Source organism: Esox lucius, chromosome 23, assembly GCF_011004845.1.
Source record: "Esox lucius isolate fEsoLuc1 chromosome 23, fEsoLuc1.pri, whole genome shotgun sequence".
Lineage (NCBI taxonomy): Eukaryota > Metazoa > Chordata > Actinopteri > Esociformes > Esocidae > Esox > Esox lucius.
Genome location: NC_047591.1, coordinates 18,924,597 through 18,946,186, shown reverse-complemented (window position 1 = coordinate 18,946,186; position 21,590 = coordinate 18,924,597). Strand labels below are relative to the sequence as shown.

Below are 21,590 nucleotides of genomic sequence, written 5' to 3'. Positions count from 1 at the left end.
GTCAAGCCAATTTTTAAAATAGGTTTGGTGACCTGTTATTTCTAAATAGTGGAAAAACTTGTACACAAATACCCTCAATTAAAAGCTGCGAATCCAAACTCTAACCACATAGTAACTGACTGATTTCAATTCAACCTTTGCCGAAGTGCCAAAAATACTAATTGAGGGTAGTTTATTATGTGCTTTATTGAGCCAATTTCTCTAAAAACACAAAGAAGGGGACTGTAGTCGTTTAAAGACCCCGCCCCCGGACAGCGGGTACTGGCTCATTGCTACACACCTCCCTCTGACAAAAAGAAACAGAAGGAGAGGGAGGGCGCCTGAAAGAGAGTTTATGGGAACGGATCTGTGTCACACTTGAAGCCCGTGCATCCACAGCACGGACGTATGCAAAGAACGCGAAGCGTCGCTCTCTAGTCAAGCGCAACATCGGAGAGATACTTTGATTGGTTCTTATAGAGACAATAAATGCGCCGCAGAATCCTAACGCCTGTTTGGTGATTATTATTCTTTTTTGCCTAGGCAAGCGAAGAAAACAGATCACAATATAAATAACACTTTTACAGCAAGGGAGTAAGACATTTTCTCAAATATTTAAATTATACACTATTCATAAAAATATTTTTTTTTTTGTGTTTTGCTGTTATTTTTATTTATTTATAGATGTATTTGTAAGGACACAGATTTCACTTTTAGCCTGAATGTAATGTAAAATATTTTGCAGTAACATTACGTCTACTTGGATGTTACATTCACACTAGGATATTGGGTGCTAATCAAGATGGAAACGGCTTCGAAAGCGCGTCGGCTATCCAACGTTTCCACAGCGTCCAATGTGTCCACGTCTAGCGTTGGCACGGAGTTCGGTCAAAGCGATTTGCAGATTTGGGGGGACAAACCTTTACCTGTCGACTACCTTGGTGACATCTCTACCCTGGATGACGGGAGATGGTCTAACTCTGGCGTGAAGAAACATCATCACAAGCACAACTTGAAGCACCGATACGAGCTTCTGGAGACCCTGGGGAAAGGGACATACGGGAAAGTAAAGAAAGCCATCGAAAGACAGTCTGGCCGAGTGGTGAGTTTTAGCTAGGCCCTAACACCTGTTCGATATCTGATCAATAAAATGAAATGCGTCCTCATGGAAACCTTCCGTTCAGCTACGAGTAAATACACACTCATACTAGATCGGGCTTTGGAAAAAAGCGTTTTTAACGGTATTTTTATATGACCATTATATTCAACCCTTAATGATCGAGTAGCCTGACAGGGAAGAAGAGATAAACCAACAGAGACAGACAGGGAGCGAGTAAACAGCGCGCGAGAGAAATATTCCCACGTGCTAACTGCTGAGGAGATTATTTAATTGTGGGGTTATCTGTCATTCACCCCGGAGGCTGGACACCTTTTTTCCCAGTTACTTTATTAGATTACTTGATTATATGTTGAATTTCCATTTAACGTAGTGGTAAGCTATATTAAAAGTATATTTTCTACCACAGAGATACACACCAGGAGAAAATTAGACAAGCTGGTGTGTGTGTGTTCTACTGTCTGACTGACACCTATATGTGAAGGAAGGAGAGGATCTTGGAAGGGTTAGTGTGCGGGACTAACACACACACACACACTGCTTCTCACTTGGCTGCCATATCGGTTAGGTATTACGTCAAACAATAAGAATGACCAGGGAGCTGGACAACTAGGCTACATTTGCACAGTTCATCCCAGTGACAAGTGACCACATACCTTTCCTCGGACAGAATACCAACTGTAACGTGCCGAAAACGGAAACGGACAATTAAAAAAGGTTGTTTCTCGAACGAGTAAAAAGGTTGCGGATTGTTGCAGCTAGGTGCATTTATTTCGTTGTGGTAGGTAGCTAGATGCATTGTATTCATACTAAATACATTAAATCGTGGTATCATTTTTTAAAGAGAGCTTGGTCTGCAACCGGACCGCAGACCTGTTGGCTGCGCTAATGCAGCCTGAGGTTATTTGATTGACAGTTCTGGTCGCCTAGTGATAGTTCGGCTTCTGACGCTGCGTTTCTTTACGGACTGGAAATGACGGGAGTGTCGACATTTGAAAATCCGTAGTTTGCCCTTCCATATAGCCTACAGCATACAACTATGCTGTAACCGAACGATAGATATACAGGCATCACTGTCCATACTTCTGAAAGGGCAATAGACTACCTTACTGTGTGTTCTCATCCGAGTCTTTAGTCGTATAGCTCAGGATGGAACGATAGATTTGTTTTTGCAGCTAAATCCAGGGTCAGAGTTACAATCCAACAACCTTTTGGTTACTGGGTTACCTGCCAGACTGCAAATCCACCCCTGTGCAATTGTCAGAGGTTTGAACTGTTCTGGTCTGTAACCATGACTGGTTTATTCTGTTTAGACAGAGACAACATGAGACACACACTCAGACAACACCAGAGACTGGATGGAATAGTTTGTGCTTAGGGGTTATTAGGCGTAGGCTGACTCATAGATTTGCTGCTTTACAACCATCAGCAAAGCCCCCAGTCTCCTAGTGACATATCAGGACACGCAAAGGTTTAATGTGTGTGTGTTTACTATGTTTGACAGTACATTGTACAAGATCTCACTAATATCTCTCTCAGATCCCGTGTCCAAAATAAAGATGTACTGAAATTATAATAAGAAAAGTCCACTTGTTGTATGACAGTCTTGCTGTGGACAGGAGGGGGGGCTTTTATCAGTCGGTATTATGTAATGGACATTTCCTGGCCTGATATGGTCTGGTCTGCCAGCACTGTTAGCGGGTCAGCAACATGAGCGGGCTGGCAAGCAGCAGGAAGGAAACACTTCTGCGTTGACATGTCATGGGACAGCATGAGGGTGTCTGGGTGTCTGCAGGGAGCAGCCTCCCTAAATAGATATTCCAAAAGAGAGAGAGAGAGACATTTGCTGTGAGTGTACCGGTTAGACTAATCTAGAGTCTACATCACACTTAGAACCAGTAGCATCTCTGACCTCATCACTGAACTTAGCTCTGACCTCATCTCTGACGTTGTCACTGACCTGACTCTATAGACCACACTGTGAATGGCAGCGCCTGCTATGGGGACGCTCTGCTCCGATGACACCCGTTAAACCCTTTAAGTCCCCATCAAATCTCCTGCCGGTTGAACCCGACGCCTGGTGAAGACAAAGACCTGGTCTGTCTGTGACTGCTTTAGTGCTTCTACATCCCCAGCAGCTTTAGGCTGAAGAACACCCACACAAACATGTGCACACACACACACACACACACACACACACACACAAACACACTCACAAATACACAAAACCCTCCCCATCTGCCAGCTGGTGTCTGGATAAACCAGCGGTTGTGAGTAATGGTCTATGGTCCTGGGCGGCAGGGCGGCAGGGCTGGGGGCGTAGTCGTCTCAGAATCCTAACCCGGGGCCATGGTGACTAAGGTCTGGTTTCAATGACATCCTCTTTTGGGATCTTTCACATGGGATGGGTTCCCCACAGACGGACGACAGTCTCAACGAATTGCGAAGCCAGGCGTGGCTGAGCCTCCCTATTGGAATTCAAGGTTGTACTGGTTTACCCTGAGGGTGGTACAATACGTAACAAACAAGTCACCTAATGTACCCCTTCCACAACTCAGCCTGGCTAGCTACTGGGTTGTGTAGTCAAGCAGGTGGCGGTGTAGTCACTGATGTAGTCTCTCTGCGCGTCAGAAGAGTCTGTGAAACTTGACCCTCGTCACTGTCGCCTCAGGTCAAGTAATGTAGAATAAGGTACGGGCGTGTCCATCCTGTCTGCCCGGGCCATGGAGGGGAAAGTGACCGGCATTCACCCTCTCCACAATAGACTTTAACCAGCTTTACAATGAGTCCTAAAAAGCAACCTATTAACTATAGGAAATTATCCCCTGGTCAGAGGAAGTACACTGGGCAGGGAGTATGGCGGCCTTTGGGACGCAACCTGAGCTTTCACTGTCATAAAGGAAGGACTGACATCCTATTTGTTATTGTCCTGTTCTCTGTGTTGCTTGTGAGCGACTAAACAAATCCTACTCTCCATTTACATCAATTTAAATTACACAAACACGATTTCTATTAAATTGTGAGCATAACCATAATATACACAGTTTGTAATCATAATACACAATTTGTACCATTGACATTCAAGGCACCATTTAAAAAAAGAAAAGAAATACAATAGAAAGTGTTGAGTCTAGAGGGAGACAGACAGACAGACGTCTTTGTAGCCGGCTAACCACACTTTGTTATGAAGGTGGAAATTCAATTTAAACATAAATTACAAATATTATTATTATTATTACCACACAAATTTACTCAGCATTTAGATGCCAGTAGAATACAATATAAACAGAGCAGAGAGTAAGCACAGAACATAAAAACTTTAGGGTGAAAGTATACAATGTGACCCAAATGTCACCCTGTTGCCTATATCATTCATTAATTATGACCAGGGTCCTCTATAAAGAACAGGGTGTCATACAGGCTTATAAAATCTCTTCTCCCTTAAAAGGAGTGTTGCAGGATATGGTGCCATGACTGACGCAGGGAACAAGGAAGTACATCTCACTGGCACTTCCTGTCCCAGTCGGCTGACTCATAACCCAGTTCCTGTGTTCCTTAATCCTTTCCATTTTGCCTATTAAGCGATAACAATGATCCTTAAACCCAAACGCAGACTCACACAGACACATTCACACACACGACCCATCTATTGAGGCCACTGCTATGGAAAACAGTCTTGACTAACCTGACGGCACTCGCAGATGTTGGGGTACCATAACCTCTTCGTTAGGTCTTTTTCTGTGTCTCTTAGATGCTGTCAGATTGTCATGAATGTGACATGGCCAACAAGTCCTGGTCTGTTTCGAGAATACTTCTACTCTCTGTTGCTCACTAACAAACACACAACAGTCAGAATAATTTGTGGCTTTAAAACTACTGGGACACACACACACACGCACCAAAATGGAACATCTATTTATATCTAGCCTCATATATTACTGTTGTCTCCATTGGGCTGACTTGGTGTCCTTCCATAAACCTAGTTTCTCTCTTCAAGGTTGTGGGACTACTCCACCTCCTCAGAGAGTCTTGGCCCAGTTAGAGACATTGACAGGTTCTGTTCCAATTCTAGAGGAAGGTACATGGTCTCTGAGCCTTGGATAAAATCAAGAAATATTAAACATTTATGAGCACATTGGAGCAAATAAGTATGCCTTTCCACTTGGAGGGACGCATTTTACAACTGTTAGAAGGCCTACAATTGTAAAGGCGTTGCAAACTTAAGGGGAATTGACCAGATTAAGTGACAATGCAATGAAGTGGTAGACTTTCTGGACTACTGTAGCATGCCTCTTTCATGACCCCCTTTAAACACTACTGGAGGGTTTTCTGCTAAATGCTGAGCTGGCTCATGGATCCACTATTGATCATCTGTTGGTCTCTAGTGACAGAAGTTAACATTTACATGCTGATTTTAATTGCTGATCTCATCAGTAGCTGTCAAAATATGGGGTCAACAGGTCCAGAAGGTGAAATAATCTGCTGTTTTCAGGGGTCAATGTCTGTCGTCAGAGTGTGTTTGTGTGTGTGTGTGTTTATGGTCTGACAACAGTGTGTGACGGCGACTCCCACCCTGTCTTTTGCCAGGTGGCCATCAAGTCCATCCGGAAGGAAAAGATCAAAGATGAACAGGACATGGTTCACATCCGCAGAGAGATTGAGATCATGTCCTCTCTCAGACACCCACATATCATCTCCGTCTATGAAGGTGAGTCTGAGAGCAGAGGGAGAGTGAACCAAACATGTCAGTGTTCATGTGTTTGTCTTTGTAAGTACTACACTGTAGGTGGAACGTCAACACATTGGAAAGACTCCACTGGAGAGGTGCGACGGTTCCTCTACCACCCAACATCTAGTGATGTTTACTACTTACGTGGAACAGACACACACATAACCCTGACTGAGACGCCGAATGCAACCTCCTTTCCCCCATTAGCTAATAAGATATACGAAAAAAATTAACAGGATTTTAGAGCATCTGTGTTGATGAGGTCACTGTATTCGGATATGAAGCCTAGCATAATTTTAGGAGAGTCTGTCCATTGCTGTGGTTTGAATCAAGCACGCGGAAGTCACCTGTAAGAGGTTGGAAGGAGCATTTTGGGACAATTAATAAACAATAAAGATTATTATGTCAGATTATTATTTCACTAATTAGTTCACAACATCCAAAGTACTTAGTGAGTAGTCTTAAATGTCAGATTACAAAAGGCAAAAACAGGTCACCTTGAGGTCATAACAGAAAGTTTAATTTCGCCGCCTAAACTAAAAAAAATATTGAAGAAACAGCCAGAGAGAGAGACAGAGAGAGGTGAAAACTGATAATCTTTTCGAGTCAATAGACAGTGAGTGGGGAGGATTAAAGAGATTGAGAGAGGGAGAGAGAAAGTGCACAGACCTGCTGCTGTTAAGCTCCAGGCAACATCACTCTTCACTGTGGTGGGGCTGGAGACATGATGTCTTCGGACCCCCAGTATTTTGGGGCCAGACTAGGCTCCGTCACGGGTCTCTGTTGATGTTAAACAGGACGGGAGAGGGAGACTGCCTTACAGAGCCCACTGACCTGCGTCTAATACGGTCGAACTCAGCTAGCTAGGTAACGACTGGACTCTGTTGAAGAGTGACTGGAGATCGCTGTCATAGGTTTCAGCTGGCAGACAGACTGACTGCCAGACAGATACAGACACCCACCACACAAGAACACAGAAATCCACATGCACACAGGCAAAGACACACATGCACACGCACACACACACACACGACCCCCACAGCTTCCTGGTTCAACAGAAACAGTGTCCAGGAGTCAGAGAAAGTTCAGGCTCCATCCTGGCCAACTATCCCAATACCAACACAGTAGGGATCCTTTTCTAATCAAACGCAAACAAGACTAATGATGAATGAAAACCATCACCTGACCGACAGAAAATGCTACTCGTTCTTTTGTGCACTGTGGCTAACTACCGAAGTGTCAATATGAAACTGAAGGACAGAGGAATGGAGTAGGAAGTTACAGTATATCCAAGAGGGACTTCAGTTTCATTTCTTTACTTTTATCACCAAAATAGCTTCAGTTGTAGTTGCATTGGTCAGTGGGGTTTTCTAGAAGCATCTGTGGCCCTGAACCTCACAGTGGTTATGGTTAACTGCTATGAAGTTTGTTTGTTAGTTAGTTTTGTTGTAAACAGACTGTCTCCTATTCAACCATGTGCCTTAACCCCGGTCTTCCATTCCACGGGTAGTTTGCATTCCACATGTGCATTACCAGTAATCCCACTACATTTCAGCCAGTGTCAAACGCTGAGTTCAGATACACAGTGCAGGTTCTTTACCAGGATGCAGTGAATATCATGTAAAACCTTTAACAGTGTTGGGGCCAGCCTTTAAACCCAAATGGCACGCTTCCTAGAAAGGATTCAAGCTGTTTATTTACAAGGGACTCCAATAGTTTTGGTGAAACAGACCATTTAAATATGGACTGATAGTTGTTAGCTAGTACAGTGAGGTTTTCGCTTTTTTGAAACAAGGTAGCCCAAATGCTGGGGATGTAATTCCTTTATAGGGCGAGGTTAAAGATGCGTGATAAAGGGAGAATAGGTTGTGTGTGTGGGGGCCTTGATCAGACAGCTACAGGCTACAGTGGCTTAGATCCAGCTAACTTCAAGGGGAAATACTTTAGGATTTGGGAGCGGAGAGAGAGAGTGAGCTCAGAATATAGAGACGAAAGACAATGGAGAGTGTACAAGATAAGAGTGTATGACAGAAGAGAGAAAAGGACCAGACACACAATTGTTACTATTCACACCAGAAGCTCTAACCACATGGCCTCTAACAACAGGGCTGTCCTGTCCCCGGCGATGACATGACACAGATATTACAGTGTTCCCCAACTACAGCACTGTTGGCGACAACGAGAGCGGCTAAACTCGCCGAGAGAAATACGGAACCGCCAGGGCTGCGTCAACATGTGTCAAAGTGTCAACAACCTGCCCTCTGTCTTCCTCCAGTGTTTGAGAACAAGGACAAAATCGTGATTGTGATGGAGTACGCCAGTAAGGGGGAGCTGTACGACTACATCAGCGAGAGGCGGCGTCTCAGCGAGAGAGAGACCAGACACTTCTTCAGGCAGATTGTCTCCGCCGTGCACTACTGTCACAAAGTAAGAGAAAACGCTGGTCGGTTGAGTCTGTTCCCTTGGTCGGAGGGCATCTAGCCCGGCCTACAAACATCCGTTCTCTGTGGTTGGAGGCCATCTCCATCCACCCTCAGGGCACTCCAACCCCAGGTCGAGTGCTCCTCTCGCTGCTGGGTTCGACCTTTGACCTCCCCTGTCCCTATAGCTGCAGGCTGTCACTGGTGTCACTAAGGCAAGGCGTTGGTGAGGTTATGTCACGTCCCCCGGCTGGCAGACACTGACCACGTCCCAACCGTCTATTGACCAGTCTCACAGGCCCTTGTGTGAAACAAACTGCACTATGGAGGGACTCTGTACCAGCTGGGAGGGGCCAAATGACGGACAGAGGAGTCAGCAGCTGCTGGTGACTTTGGGCTGAAGGCGTTAGTGCACGGGAGGCGTGGCCTGTGGGGGCGGGGCAGTAGGTCAGGACAGGTCATCTCAGCAGTGACAGATTGAAGGACACATCTGAGTATATACTACCCCTACACCGTCCTGACTAAGAGTGTGTGAGTGTGTGTGTGTTTCCCAAGTGAGAAAGAGGTACCGTCCCTGGCTCCGGGCCAAATAGCGCCCTATTCCCTGCATACTGTACTGAGCTCATTGCGATCTGGTCAAAATTGGTGTAGAAGAATGTCACTTTTTCAGCTATTGTTTAATAACATAAGTGCTTGTTTTCTTTTGTAGAATGGAATCGTGCACAGGGATTTGAAACTGGAAAACGTGCTGCTGGATGAAAACTGTAACATCAAGGTAGACTATCTGATCTGAAAGACTCTACTGCATCTCTTAGTAATGAAGGCAACATTTCAACTCAGAGTCTTAAGGACAGGATCTCCTTAAAGACAATTTGGGATCACTGAGTCCTGCATCAGGCTCATTTACATTGACTGTCATGCTCTTCTCTCCTCCAGATTGCTGACTTTGGTCTGTCCAACCTTTACCACAAAGACAAGCTCCTCCAGACATTCTGTGGGAGCCCACTGTACGCCTCGCCAGAGATCGTTAATGGAAGGCCTTACATTGGTCCAGAGGTACACACACACACACACACACACACACACGAACGCTCACACACAGAGGTAAGCCACTAATAGACCACATCCTAGGAAACTGCGGAAATCCTTCACTCCAAATCCAAATCTTTTCTGTTCCGTGTGATTCTTTGAAACGCAAACAGACAGGTCCTATTTTAGACCTCACATGACCTGCTTGACTGAATTTGCTATAATTTGCTATAATCATACTCTGTCTGAGGCAAATAAAATTGGTGTCTGAGATATAAATCTCAACTGCTGGATTTGCTCCAGTGAAAATTCCCCAGACAAAAGTCCCTCCAACATTTGAATGGGGAAAACACTAAAGGGGAGCTCCACAAAAAACCTTCCCTTGGCATTCTGACTGCTCAGGTACAGTAGCTGTCCTAAACTTACTAGTAAGGGCAGATCTCCCCGGGGAACAACCTGTCGTCTAAGAAGTTTACTCTCTCACACACACTTTGACACACTCACAAACTCCCACACTGCCCGGTTAGACCAGTTAGCCTTCACAGAGACCTCCCCACGGCACAGACTGCCCGGCTAGACCAGTTAGCCTTCACAGAGACCTCCCCACGGCACAGACTGCCCGGCTAGACCAGTTAGCCTTCACAGAGACCTCCCCACGGCACAGACTGCCCTTCACAGACTCACTCATCTGAACAGCAGTCTCAACGCCTTATCAAACAGTTGACCTCGGATAACTGTGATTCCAGGATATCACTGATTCCCGTAATTTCACAAGTCATTAGGAGCCCCCCCCCCCCCACTCCCCTCTCACCCTACTACACGTTACATAATGAAACCTACGCCCCCTGGTCCGCACCCCGTCCCCCCTCCACCCATCACCCCTCCGCCCCTCTCCATTAGCTTCCTGAGAAAAGCCCTTCCTTGGTTTGACACGGACGCTCGAGCCGCCTGCAACCAGCGTGTGCCAACAATCACAGCTCTGGACGTACACACACACACACACACACCCACACTTACGAGACATACACTTACACATTCCCAGGTCAGGGAGTCAAGGGTGTGGACTTCCCTGTAGACTAATCATCCATTGTTTCCCAGTGCGCTGTGATTTATGGTGCGGTCTGATTTCTGGAGATTATCTCAGCTAATTAGAGAATAAAGTTTATACTGCGTCTCGGAGCCAAAGCCAACCTCATCAGAACAGACAATCACTTAGTTCACTGACCTTGGCATAGCATTTCACGACCGCAGTCAGGGCAAAGAAAGACGTGTTTGGTGATTAAACATCAGGCTGTTATTCTTTGTTGTCAAAGAACCATTAACGGGCCATTAACCTAGCAGTAGATTGTGACATTTATAATGACAGGTCGGGGGTGGTGGTAGCCTTGAAACCTTATATAAGGAAAAATGGCTTATCAAAACCCACATTGTTTTTCCAGGTGGACAGTTGGGCCCTGGGAGTGTTGCTTTACACGTTGATCTACGGCACCATGCCTTTCGATGGGGAGGACCACAATAAACTGATCCGCCAGATCACCAACGGAGAGTACAGAGAACCTGCCCAGACCTCAGGTACCTGTCGGACAGTCCCACTCTTCCCTCTTCACCTCTGTCCTTCTCTCTGTCTATGAGATAGGGGTCGCCCTTCCGCTATCTCTCCGATCATCGGTCTCTCTCTCTCTCTCTATTCATCTCTCTACCTCTCTCTCTTGCCATACATTAGATCCACGTAAAGAACTACAACACCCAGTTTAAAATGAACTAATCACCAAGAGCTTGATTAGTTGAATCTAATATTCTTCAGGTTGTAACAGAACCAGGCACATCCGGTAGTTCTGTGCAACATGGGTTGTAAGGCGATGCCATGGTCTCCCAGCTCACCTTCTCCTTCTCTCCCAGACGCTCGTGGTCTGATACGCTGGATGCTCATGGTGAACCCTGTGCGCCGGGCCACGGTGGAAGACATCGCCAACCACTGGTGGGTCAACTGGGGCTGGAAGACCAGCGTGTGTGACTGTGAACACCAGAGGGACGATAGTGGCTGCGTCACTTCACCAACGCTGGCGCGCTTCATTGACTGGCAGAACAGCGCCCCCGATTCCCCGAGGGGGGCGCCAGCCAAGCCCCCCCTCTCAGAACCCCTTGCCATGCTCCCCCACATCGGCCGCCAGCGCCTCAGGAAGTCCACGAAGGAGAATGAAGGAGGAGCACGCCACCATCACCCCGTGGGGGAGGACAAGGAGAAAGACAAACCGGGGCTGAAGAGGCCCAAGGGCATCCTAAAGACCCGTGTGTCTGACCAGTGGTCCCACAGCGTGGGCGAGATTGAGCTGAGCCGCTCCTTACACTTCCAGGGAGTTCAGGGAGGAGATCTGCCCTCCAGCCCGGAAAGAGACGAGGAAGAGCAGGAGGATGACCAGGATCGCCTGGGCGTGTCGCCGGCCAAAATTGTGCCCACACTCCCCAAGAAGGGCATCCTGAAGAACAACCAGCAGCGGGAGTCAGGCTACTACTCCTCCCCGGAGCGCGGCGAGTCATCCGAAATCCCAGGGGACAACTCCGCCATGGCCCTGGCGGCCAGCTCACCAACAAAGAGGACCGTGGGGAGGAAGGGTATCTTGAAGCGCAACGGGAAGTACGGTAACTCTCCTTCCTTCCCCAGTGGCCTCTCCAGTATGGGCTACCTCGGAGAGACTCAGACGGACTCGGGTCTCTCTCGTAGCCAGAGCAGGCCCTCCAGTATGTTGTGCAACGAAATGGGGCTGTCCGGTGTCCCTCCCTTCCCAGGGACGGACTGGCACCCGTCATCTTTGCAGCCCAACGTCAGGGCATGCATGTCGGCTGAGGATCTACTAGAGCTGGCCGGCTTCAGGCGGGGCCTCCAGACCGCCGCACTGGGGCTCCACGGTGGGAGGGTGGGTACCCGCGGGACCCCAGGGTCTCCCGGGGATAACGGCAGCTTCTCTCTGCTTGGGGACATGGATGATATGACCCAGGTCTACCAACATGCCCTGGACATTAGCAGTAATCTAAGCTAGGGAGGTAGGATGATAGGATGATAGGCCGGGAGGGACAGAAGGACAGACAGGAACACACACACAATGGGAACTTGATGTTTGGGTTAGGACTGGACGTGTGGAGCGGAGTCTCATCCACCTGCCCTTCTGTACTAAATGTATCATTACAGCGCTGTTGTGAATGTTTACATGTTTAAAAGAAACAGGGGGAAGAAGCTAATGGCTGACCACACTATTAGGCATCCTGAAGCACTTTTAGTCAGCCTCTGGTTTCTGTGTCCATCAACTAATCTCAACGATTGATCTGTTATATTGTTAGATCAGTCAAATATTACTGTTGTTTTCGTCATTACGAACTAATCTTTGTACATTTTAAGACATTATGCTAAATAATTGTATAACTTGAGTACATTTCCATGAATGCCATAGGGGTCATGCTTCAAAAACTATCAACCTATCAGCTTTACATCACCACAATGTTTCGGGTTAGGAACAAATCTGCATGGGGATAAGAATATTATGTGTGCATTTGAAGGAAGTGCCTATGTTATCATGTACTGTATTTCCTGAAGGTTTCCATAGGAACAGTTAGAGCAGCTGCACTCACCAGAATATTCCAAGTTAAATTAGGGTTATTTTACACCACTTGGACCAACTCATGTACTTGACCATTTACGTTCCCAGGGGAACAGTTTGGGAAATTGGAAATTGAAAGACACGACAACAGAAAGACTCAAATTAAGATTAACTGAAAGAATGATGGGGTCACATGTGGTGATGCAAAGTGGTTGTTTTAGAAAGGGGACATATTGAGTATAAGGGCTGGATAGGTGTGTACTCAGAAAGGAGTGTCAGGGGTTAATAGCTTGAGTATAGAGGTCTTGTTCATTCATGTAAGTTGGCTGTTGGACCAGGCTGTTACAACCCTTGTTCTCAAGACTGAAGGGATCCTTCTTTTTTCAAGAGTGAAGATAGAGGGATGGTTTACAGAGAGAGGGAACGAGGGTGAGATGGAGAGATCAGGGAGTTGACAAAAAAGAGAAGTAGACAGAGAGAGTATGGAAGAGAGTAGCGTTGTGGAGCTAGGAAAAGAGAGAGGCGGTCGAGAGACTGAGAGGTAGACATGGAGAGGAAATGGCAATAATCAGAATATTTGAAAGTGTAAAAGTAATGCTAATTTTCAGTTTATCAATTTGATCTACTTGAATCGCTTTTATTTAACCTGATAAGCCGATTCATAACCAATTCTTATTTACATTGATGACCTGGATGAAGGCATAACAGTAACACGTGAAGGTGACAAAAACCAAATCAACCAAATCACAATGTGCAGTGGAATAAGCATGCGGTCAATAAGTTACACCGAATGATGGTGGTACCTGTTTACAGCTGTCAAGTGTCAAATTTGAGAATCTTTTTGCAATTCAATCCATTCATAGACAGTGAAAAACTGAAATGAATGGTAGCTGAAAGAGTTGCTGAGCACAGCTTTAGGTAGACTGATATTGAGGAGTGAGCTGAGGTAAAGGGGGAATTTGCCACAGACGGACTTGTAGAAAAAGCTAGAACCAGTTAGTCTGGCAGCCAATTTACCAGAGATTGAAGACCACAATGAAGTGTGTTGTAGAAGTAACAATGCCCATGACATGGTTAATGAATAGTCATTCATAGGGGTTAATATTAGCATGGAGCCTGTAAATACAAAAATTATACACATTTTGGGCTTGACTTTAGACTGGAGGTGGCTGATGTGGGTCTGGAAACAGTAAACAGTCCAACCAAATACCAAGGTACTCACGCATACCGACAGGCGCTAACTCAGACCCACCAAAGGTGAATACGTGAATACGTCACTCGTACAGAAAAAGTGCACAGCGTTTGAGGAGAGCCGTGTAGTGCACTATGAAGGGAATAGGGTTTAATTTAGGATGCCAACCTAGACATTTAAATAAACTAGTGGTGTTCAAGAAACCCAAATAGTTTGAAACATGTTTTCTCTGAAAACAGAGAAAACATTTTATGGCAATGGAGAGTTTGTCAAAGTCGGCAAATGTTCGTAACATGTCAGAGTATATATATATTTATGACTATGGAACCTGGTTGACTATTGTTTCGTGTTTTGTGTCGTATGGACTGAAATAATACTTTTAACTGGATTTTACAGTGCTGGAAAAAATTATACTATGTTAGTATTTTTTCCTGGATTTCTTTTTATTACGCTTCTGTTTTTGATTTTTACAAAATATAGAAACTTTGTATGTCTTTCTTTTACGGGCAGTGGGGGTAAATCGGGTCTGGTTTGGTAACTGGAAGGGGGGAGCTGTACGATGGCCCACATGAAAACCAAGTATTACTATATCTGTGTACGTGTAAGAGATTGAGCAGGTTAAAGTTTTAAAAAAGTGAGGAGCAAGTCGTAAACTGACAAGTGACTCTGTGAGCCTTTAAGATTGTAAGAACACACAGGGAATGTAGTGGAAAAGAAAGGGATGCCAGTAGTATCAATCGGCCAAAGAGCCCTCAAGCTGCACTCTGCCAAACTGGACCAAAAAATTTTTGCATCTGTTGGTTACCATCTTAACTGGATATTCTTATGTTATATTAAAGTATTATTATAATTATTATTATGTATTTAAGTTTTATTTTATGTTGCTACTGTTTGTTGGTATTGAAGTTTTGATGGTATTATGTTTTTGTTTTTTTGTAGACAGTTAAACCTGGATGTTGCTTTTGTTTGTTACTGTACCGATTTAAGAACGATTATGGATCTGCTGTTATTGTATTTAAAAGCAATGTCCTAATGTGTATTAGTTTTGGTCTCCACTACATATGGCAGTAGAAATCCAGTTGTCAGTCAGGGAAGATTAAACATTGACCTAACATCTCCGCCAAGCAGCATTCTTTCAGCATCATCTCAAATAAACAGCTCTACCTAAAATGAAACTGTCTTGTGTTTCCTGGTGTATCACCTCGCTTTGATGGCATATTTTCTTTCACAGACAAAATATAATATTTATCTGTGAACATAACATACAATGGCTAATTATTATTAGAAACAATGTACTATGTAAAAAAAAAGGATCAGATTATTTGATACGGACCACCTGCCGTAATGTGAATCTGTGAAACCCTTCTTCTGACTCTTGAAAAAGTGACTTCATGTTCCTTGCTCGTGCGGCGTGTAGCTTTGTATGGGTGCCGTGGCAACACGATTATCAACGCTAGCTTGGTTTTCTCCGATAGCCCACTGTCACCAGGGCGAACAACGTACATAGTTCACAGGCAAGGCAAGCCCATATTTTTACTGGAGTAATGAGATTCTTTTGCTCCAGCAACTTTCCCCAAGGGCTTGTCAGGAAGATAAAGGAGAGAGAAGGTGCCAGAATGGGGCTATAGGTGCAAGCTGCAGTATGTGACATTAGCAGATAGAGAATAGATGTTCTCTGTTATCACAACCTGGAGCACTACGCTATATGAAGTAGCTGCCTTTATATTGGCCATATAATGCATTACATTTGACCCACCATTCCTTACAATAGATAGCACCCTCTTTTTGTCCTATTATTCCCTACAGTACAGTGAGGGGAAAAAGTATTTGATCCCCTGCTGATTGTGTACGTTTGCCCACTGACAATGACTGAAATGATCAGTCTATAATTTTAATGGTAGGTTTATTTTAACAGTGAGAGACAGAATAACAACAAAATAAATCCAGAAAAACGCATGTTAAAAATGTCATAAATTGATTTGCATTTTAATGAGTGAAATAAGTATTTGACCCCTCAGCAAAACATTACTTACTTGGTGGTAAAACCGTTGTTGGCAATCTGAGAGGGCAGACGTTTCTTGTAGTTGGCCTCCAGGTTTGCACACATCTCAACTTGAACCTTCAGCTCCATTCACAAATTTTCTATGGGATTGAGGTCTGGAAACTGGGTAGGCCACTCCAGGACCTTAATGTGCTTCTTCTTGAGCCACTCCTTTGTTGGCTTGGCTGTGTGTTTTGGATCATTGTCATGCTGGAATACCCATCCACGACCCATTTTCAATGCCCTGACTGAGGGAAGGAAGTTCTTACCCAAGATTTGACGGTACATGGCCCCGTCCATTGTGCCTTTGATGTGGTGAAGTTGTCCTGTCCCCTTAGCAGAAAAACACCCCCAAAGCATAATGTTTCCACCTCCATGTTTGGTGTTTTTGGGGTCATAGGCAGCATTCCTCCTCCTCCAAACACAGTGAGTTGAGTCGATTTTGGTCTCATCTGACCACAACACTTTCACCCAGTTCTCATCTGAATCATTCTGATGTTCATTGGCAAGCTTCAGACGGGCCTGTACATTTGCGTTCTTGTGCAGGGGGACCTTGCGGGCGCTGCAGGATTTCAGTCCTTCACGGCGTAGTGTGTTATCAATTGTTTTCTTGGTGACTATGGTCCCAGCTGCCTTGAAATCATTGACAAGATCCTCCCTTGTAGTTCTGGGCTGATTCCTCACCGTTCTCATGATGATTCCAACTCCACGAGGTAAGATCTGGCATGGAGCCCCAGACCGAGGGAGATTGACAGTTCTTTTGTATTTGCAAATAATCGCACCAACTGTTGTCACCATCTCACCAAGCTGTTTGGCGACAGTCTTGTAGCCAATTCCAGCCTTGTGTAGGTCTACAATCTTGTCCCTGACATCCTTGGACAGCTCTTTGGTCTTGGCCATGGTGGAGAGTTTGGAATCTGATTGACTGATTGCTTCTGTAGACAGGTGTCTTTTATACAGGTAACATACTGAGATTAGGAGCACTCCCTTTTAGAGTGTGCTCCTAATCTCAGCTCGTTACCTGTATAAAAGACACCTGGGAGCCAGAAATATTTCTGATTGAGAGGGGATCAAATACCTATTTTAGTCATTAAAATGCAAATCAATTTCTAACATTTTTGACATGCGTTTTTCTGGATTTTCTGTTGTTATTCTGTCTCTCACTGTTCAAATAAACCTACGATTAAAATTATGGACTGATCATTTCTTTGTCAGTGGGCAAACGTACAAAATCAGCAGGGGATCAAATACTTTTTCCCTCTCACTGTAGATAGTGCACAATTTGTGACCTAGAATTCCCAACACTAGGTAGTGCACAGCGCCTGACAAGTGTGTTCAAAAACCCCCTGAGCACGTTTCATCACTGCAAATTCTCCCGTCCTGAGTACTGCTAAGACGTCACTGGTGACTATGCATACCACCCTTCGATTTGGAGTCAACGGTAGGGACTCAGACTGCTGTCACGGACAAAGAAAAGCACAAGATTTCAGTTTCAGTCATCACGCAGAAAAACGGCCCTTTCGCGCACTATGTAGGGTGTAAAGTGTCATGTGGGAGTCGGCTTGAATAAGTGAACAGAGAAAAATAGTTAGGGCTTAGTCAGATGTTAGTCTGGACAGACAGGCACTAAGGGCGGCCAGGACATTCCACAAGCAGTCTATGCTGAGGGGGAAAACTGAGCTGGGATGAAAAGGAGCAGAACAAATAAACACCGGAACACACTTTCACGCATGTGTGTGTGCCCACACACACCAGCAACCCAAGCAGGCCCAGTCCAGTAGTGTTAGTAGTGAAGTGCAGTTGTGTTAGTGTGTGTGGGTGTGTGTTTGGGAGAGTAACAGTGATTGAATTAGTTCTAATTTAGATTTCCAGTCATGGTTAGGGCATCCATAAACGTTCAAAGACGGTGGACCTTCAACTACTGAGCTGAACACGGCGGGACCTGGGCTCTTGCTTTCACTCAAACACCGGAAGGGAATTTAGTGCTCAAATGACAGAATGCTCCATCAGCCCTGACAGGGCCAAACAAACCTCAGAATCCTGGATCGGCTGAACACACAATGGATCGTAATGGATTGTACTTAAACACTGGATCTACAGAGGACACCGGTGAACACAATGGATCACACTGAAACCCTGGATCCAGTGAACACACAGTTGAACACAATGGATCACACTGAAACCCTATATCCAGTGAACACACCGTTGAACACAATGGATCACACTGAAACCCTGGATCCAGTGAACACACCGTTGAACACAATGGATCACACTGAAACCCTGGATCCAGTGAACACACCGTTAAACACAATGGATCACACTGAAACCCTATATCCAGTGAACACACCGTTGAACAAAATGGATCACACTGAAATCCTGGATCCAGTGGACACACCGTTGAACACAATGGATCACACTGAAACCCTGGATCCAGTGAACACACCGTTGAACACAATGGATCACACTGAAACCCTGGATCCAGTGAACACACCGTTAAACACAATGGATCACACTGAAACCCTATATCCAGTGAACACACCGTTGAACAAAATGGATCACACTGAAATCCTGGATCCAGTGGACACACCGTTGAAAACAATGGATCACACTGAAACCCTGGATCCAGTGAACACACCGTTGAACACAATGGATCACACTGAAACCCTATATCCAGTGAACACACCGTCGAACACAATGGATCACACTGAAACCCTGGATCCAGTGGACACACCGTTGAACACAATGGATCACACTGAAACCATATATCCAGTGAACACACCGTTGAACACAATGGATCACACTGAAACCCTGGATCCAGTGAACACACTGTTGAACACAATGGGACACACTGAAACCCTATATCCAGTGAACACACTGTTGAACACAATGGGTCACACTGAAACCCTGGATCCAGTGGACACACCGTTGAACACAATGGATCACACTGAAACCCTATATCCAGTGAACACACTGTTGAACACAATGGATCACACTGAAACCCTATATCCAGTGAACACACTGTTGAACACAATGGATCACACTGAAACCCTGGATCCAATGTAGAGTCATGGCACGCATTCCTGTGGTGATAGTTCTATTTTTAGCCATTATACTGGCGATGTTCGGGAATAACAGTTTGGTTCAGGCTGACTGAATACGTTGTCCCTGGATGTCTGGACCACTACACCATTAGGAATGTCTCTGGCACATGTTCAAGAACCACCACAAAGAGGGGGAGGAGGAATGAGCTGGGAGGGAGTGATAGGCTATTGTGTTTGTGTGTGTGGGAGGGAGGGCGGCTGCTGGTGGGAGAACATGAATAGAGGGTGATGACAACATGGTTTAAGATCTAATGAAGAAGAATAAGTGTGAGAGGACAGGTTTGAGTGTATGATGATGTGTGCCAAAGGCACTTTTGTGATTTCAGCGTGCGTCTGTCCTCATCCGTGTGTGGTCCACCCAAATTGAAGTGAAAATAGGAAAGATATTTCTCTCTGGACCCCGCTTTATAGATCAAATGAAACCTCACACTCAGTCACCACGGCAAAGTCTCTGTCCGTTTGATTCAGATTTGATTGAAACGTCCTGTTGTGGGGGGTAAGGAGATGCTCTGTGTTTTGGCTTCCTCACTGAGTTACGTATAGACAGTACTTCTATGGGAGAACTCACTAGACAGAGGGGGGGTTAGTGACCCCAGGGTAGGTGAGGATGCAGTCTCCTAGCTTGCAGAGGGATGTATATCGTCAGGTTGTGGACTGTCCTGTTGTTACGCCCACCGCTCTCATCTTCCTCCGTGCTCTCCACCTAGTTTTCACATTTGCTAATCCAGATAAAGAATAGTCCACATCCCAAGCGCAATGTTTCTCACGGTACAGCTTGCGACATGTTGCTCTCTGTGTACCTATTGAGAAAGGAGAAAGATGTAGACGGATGGGTCACCACCAGCGGTCTGGGTCCGAAGAGACTAAAGTACTCCAGAATGACTGGACTGGGGTCATATAATCAGCTGAGACAACAGCCTGTTAGCTGCTTCCTGACTTCTGGGTGGTCTAATGACTACTGACTACTCACCTGTCCTACAGTATATTCTGTAGATAGGTCAAGAAGGACAGAGCTCAACAAGAACTCCTAAGTTCCCACAGGGTTGTCATGGCTGAAACACACGCAAACACACACACACACACACACACAAAAAACTCTGATGACACCATGATTTGTCAACAAATAGGGCTATCACCATCACCCTATCCCCAAACACACACACACACACACACATACACACACACATACACCCACTCCAATCTTGATCTTTGCATTTAGAATGGAGGGAGGAGGATTTTACTCAGACTGGGAGTAATTAGCAAAAATAAATCATGGTGTTGCTGTAGTTCATACAAAGTTGGCTCTTTAAATGAATATTAATTTCTGTTAAATACAGAAGTATTTAAGTGTCCAACCAAAGTTAACTGACCTAAGATTGAGATATAACATACACATACATATGTTATTTGGGTTTAGATTGAGCCTGTAAATATTACACATGTTCTGCATTCCTAATGTTTCCATTATGGTCCACTACTTCTGATCTGCTGATTATATGACTATGGTTAAAAGTAGGTCTCTACATAGGGAATAAGAAGCCATTTGGGAAACATCCAGGTTAGGTATGGAATTAGATTCTTGACCTGGCCTCGTCCCATAGGAAGGGAAATTCCAAGAGTTCTGGAGTTGCCTCAGGTTAAATAACGGACCTCAGGTTCCCAGGAACTCTGATAACTATCTAACATTCCAAACATTCCTCCAGGATTCAATTGGCTGTTCCCTTCAATGGGCCAATCGGTAACCAAGATTGAGGCTGAGGTCCTATGATATGGGCCATGTGAGGGTCGGGCAAAGCCAGTGTGTGTGTCTGTGTGTGTGTGTGGGAGTTGTCTGTCTGAGCTCCCAGAATACACTGTGTTCCAAAGGTATTTACCTAGTATCAGCTGGTAATCTGCCATTCCTTAATACAGGGGTGCTCTTTCCACGTGGCCCCTTGGAGAGCCAATCACTGTTAGGAATTTGACCTTTGACCGGGGAATGATGACATCCTGAGGAAAAGACAACAGGCCATTCTGGTCATACTGCAAAATCCACACTGAAAGAGGAGGTTCATCAGATATTCTAGGAGAGAATTCCTTCTCCGAGTAGGTGCCCTCGACCATTGACCCAGAGTACAGGATCGTCGCTTATTCCTGAAATGCACAGGGACTCTCAGGGACTTAACGGACGCATGTGCCTGTTTTTGTCACTAATCTTCTTTTCCTTAAGGATTACCTAAGACCTACATTCAGTTTTATTTAACATATAATTCCCCAACACAATACATAGAGCCAAGAGCAGGAGTGGAGCCTATCGAACATATCAACCCCTCTCTTATCTCACTGACCGAGCGGTGGTTCTACATTCCTCCCCATCATTCTGACAGGCCTTCACACGGCTGTCACACAG

General features: G+C 45.3%; 1 protein-coding gene across 3 annotated transcripts; it reads left to right on the top strand.

Annotated features, from left to right (window-relative positions):
• The first annotated feature begins 341 nt into the window (after positions 1–341).
• nuak1a (NUAK family, SNF1-like kinase, 1a) lies at positions 342–15,218 on the top strand. Of its 3 annotated transcripts, none has more exons than XM_020042598.2 (8): positions 342–497; positions 762–1,081; positions 5,684–5,804; positions 8,101–8,252; positions 8,955–9,020; positions 9,182–9,301; positions 10,714–10,846; positions 11,174–15,218. In XM_020042598.2, exons 2-8 carry the CDS (start codon positions 782–784, stop codon positions 12,310–12,312), a joined length of 2,031 nt encoding a protein of 676 aa, XP_019898157.2. In that variant the 5' UTR covers positions 342–497; positions 762–781; the 3' UTR covers positions 12,313–15,218. The 3 variants fall into 3 exon arrangements, with proteins under 3 accessions (XP_019898157.2, XP_010903500.2, XP_010903498.2); XM_010905198.3 differs by having other exon boundaries at positions 342–573; XM_010905196.3 differs by lacking the exon at positions 342–497 and having other exon boundaries at positions 597–1,081.
• Positions 15,219–21,590: the final 6,372 nt, after the last annotated feature.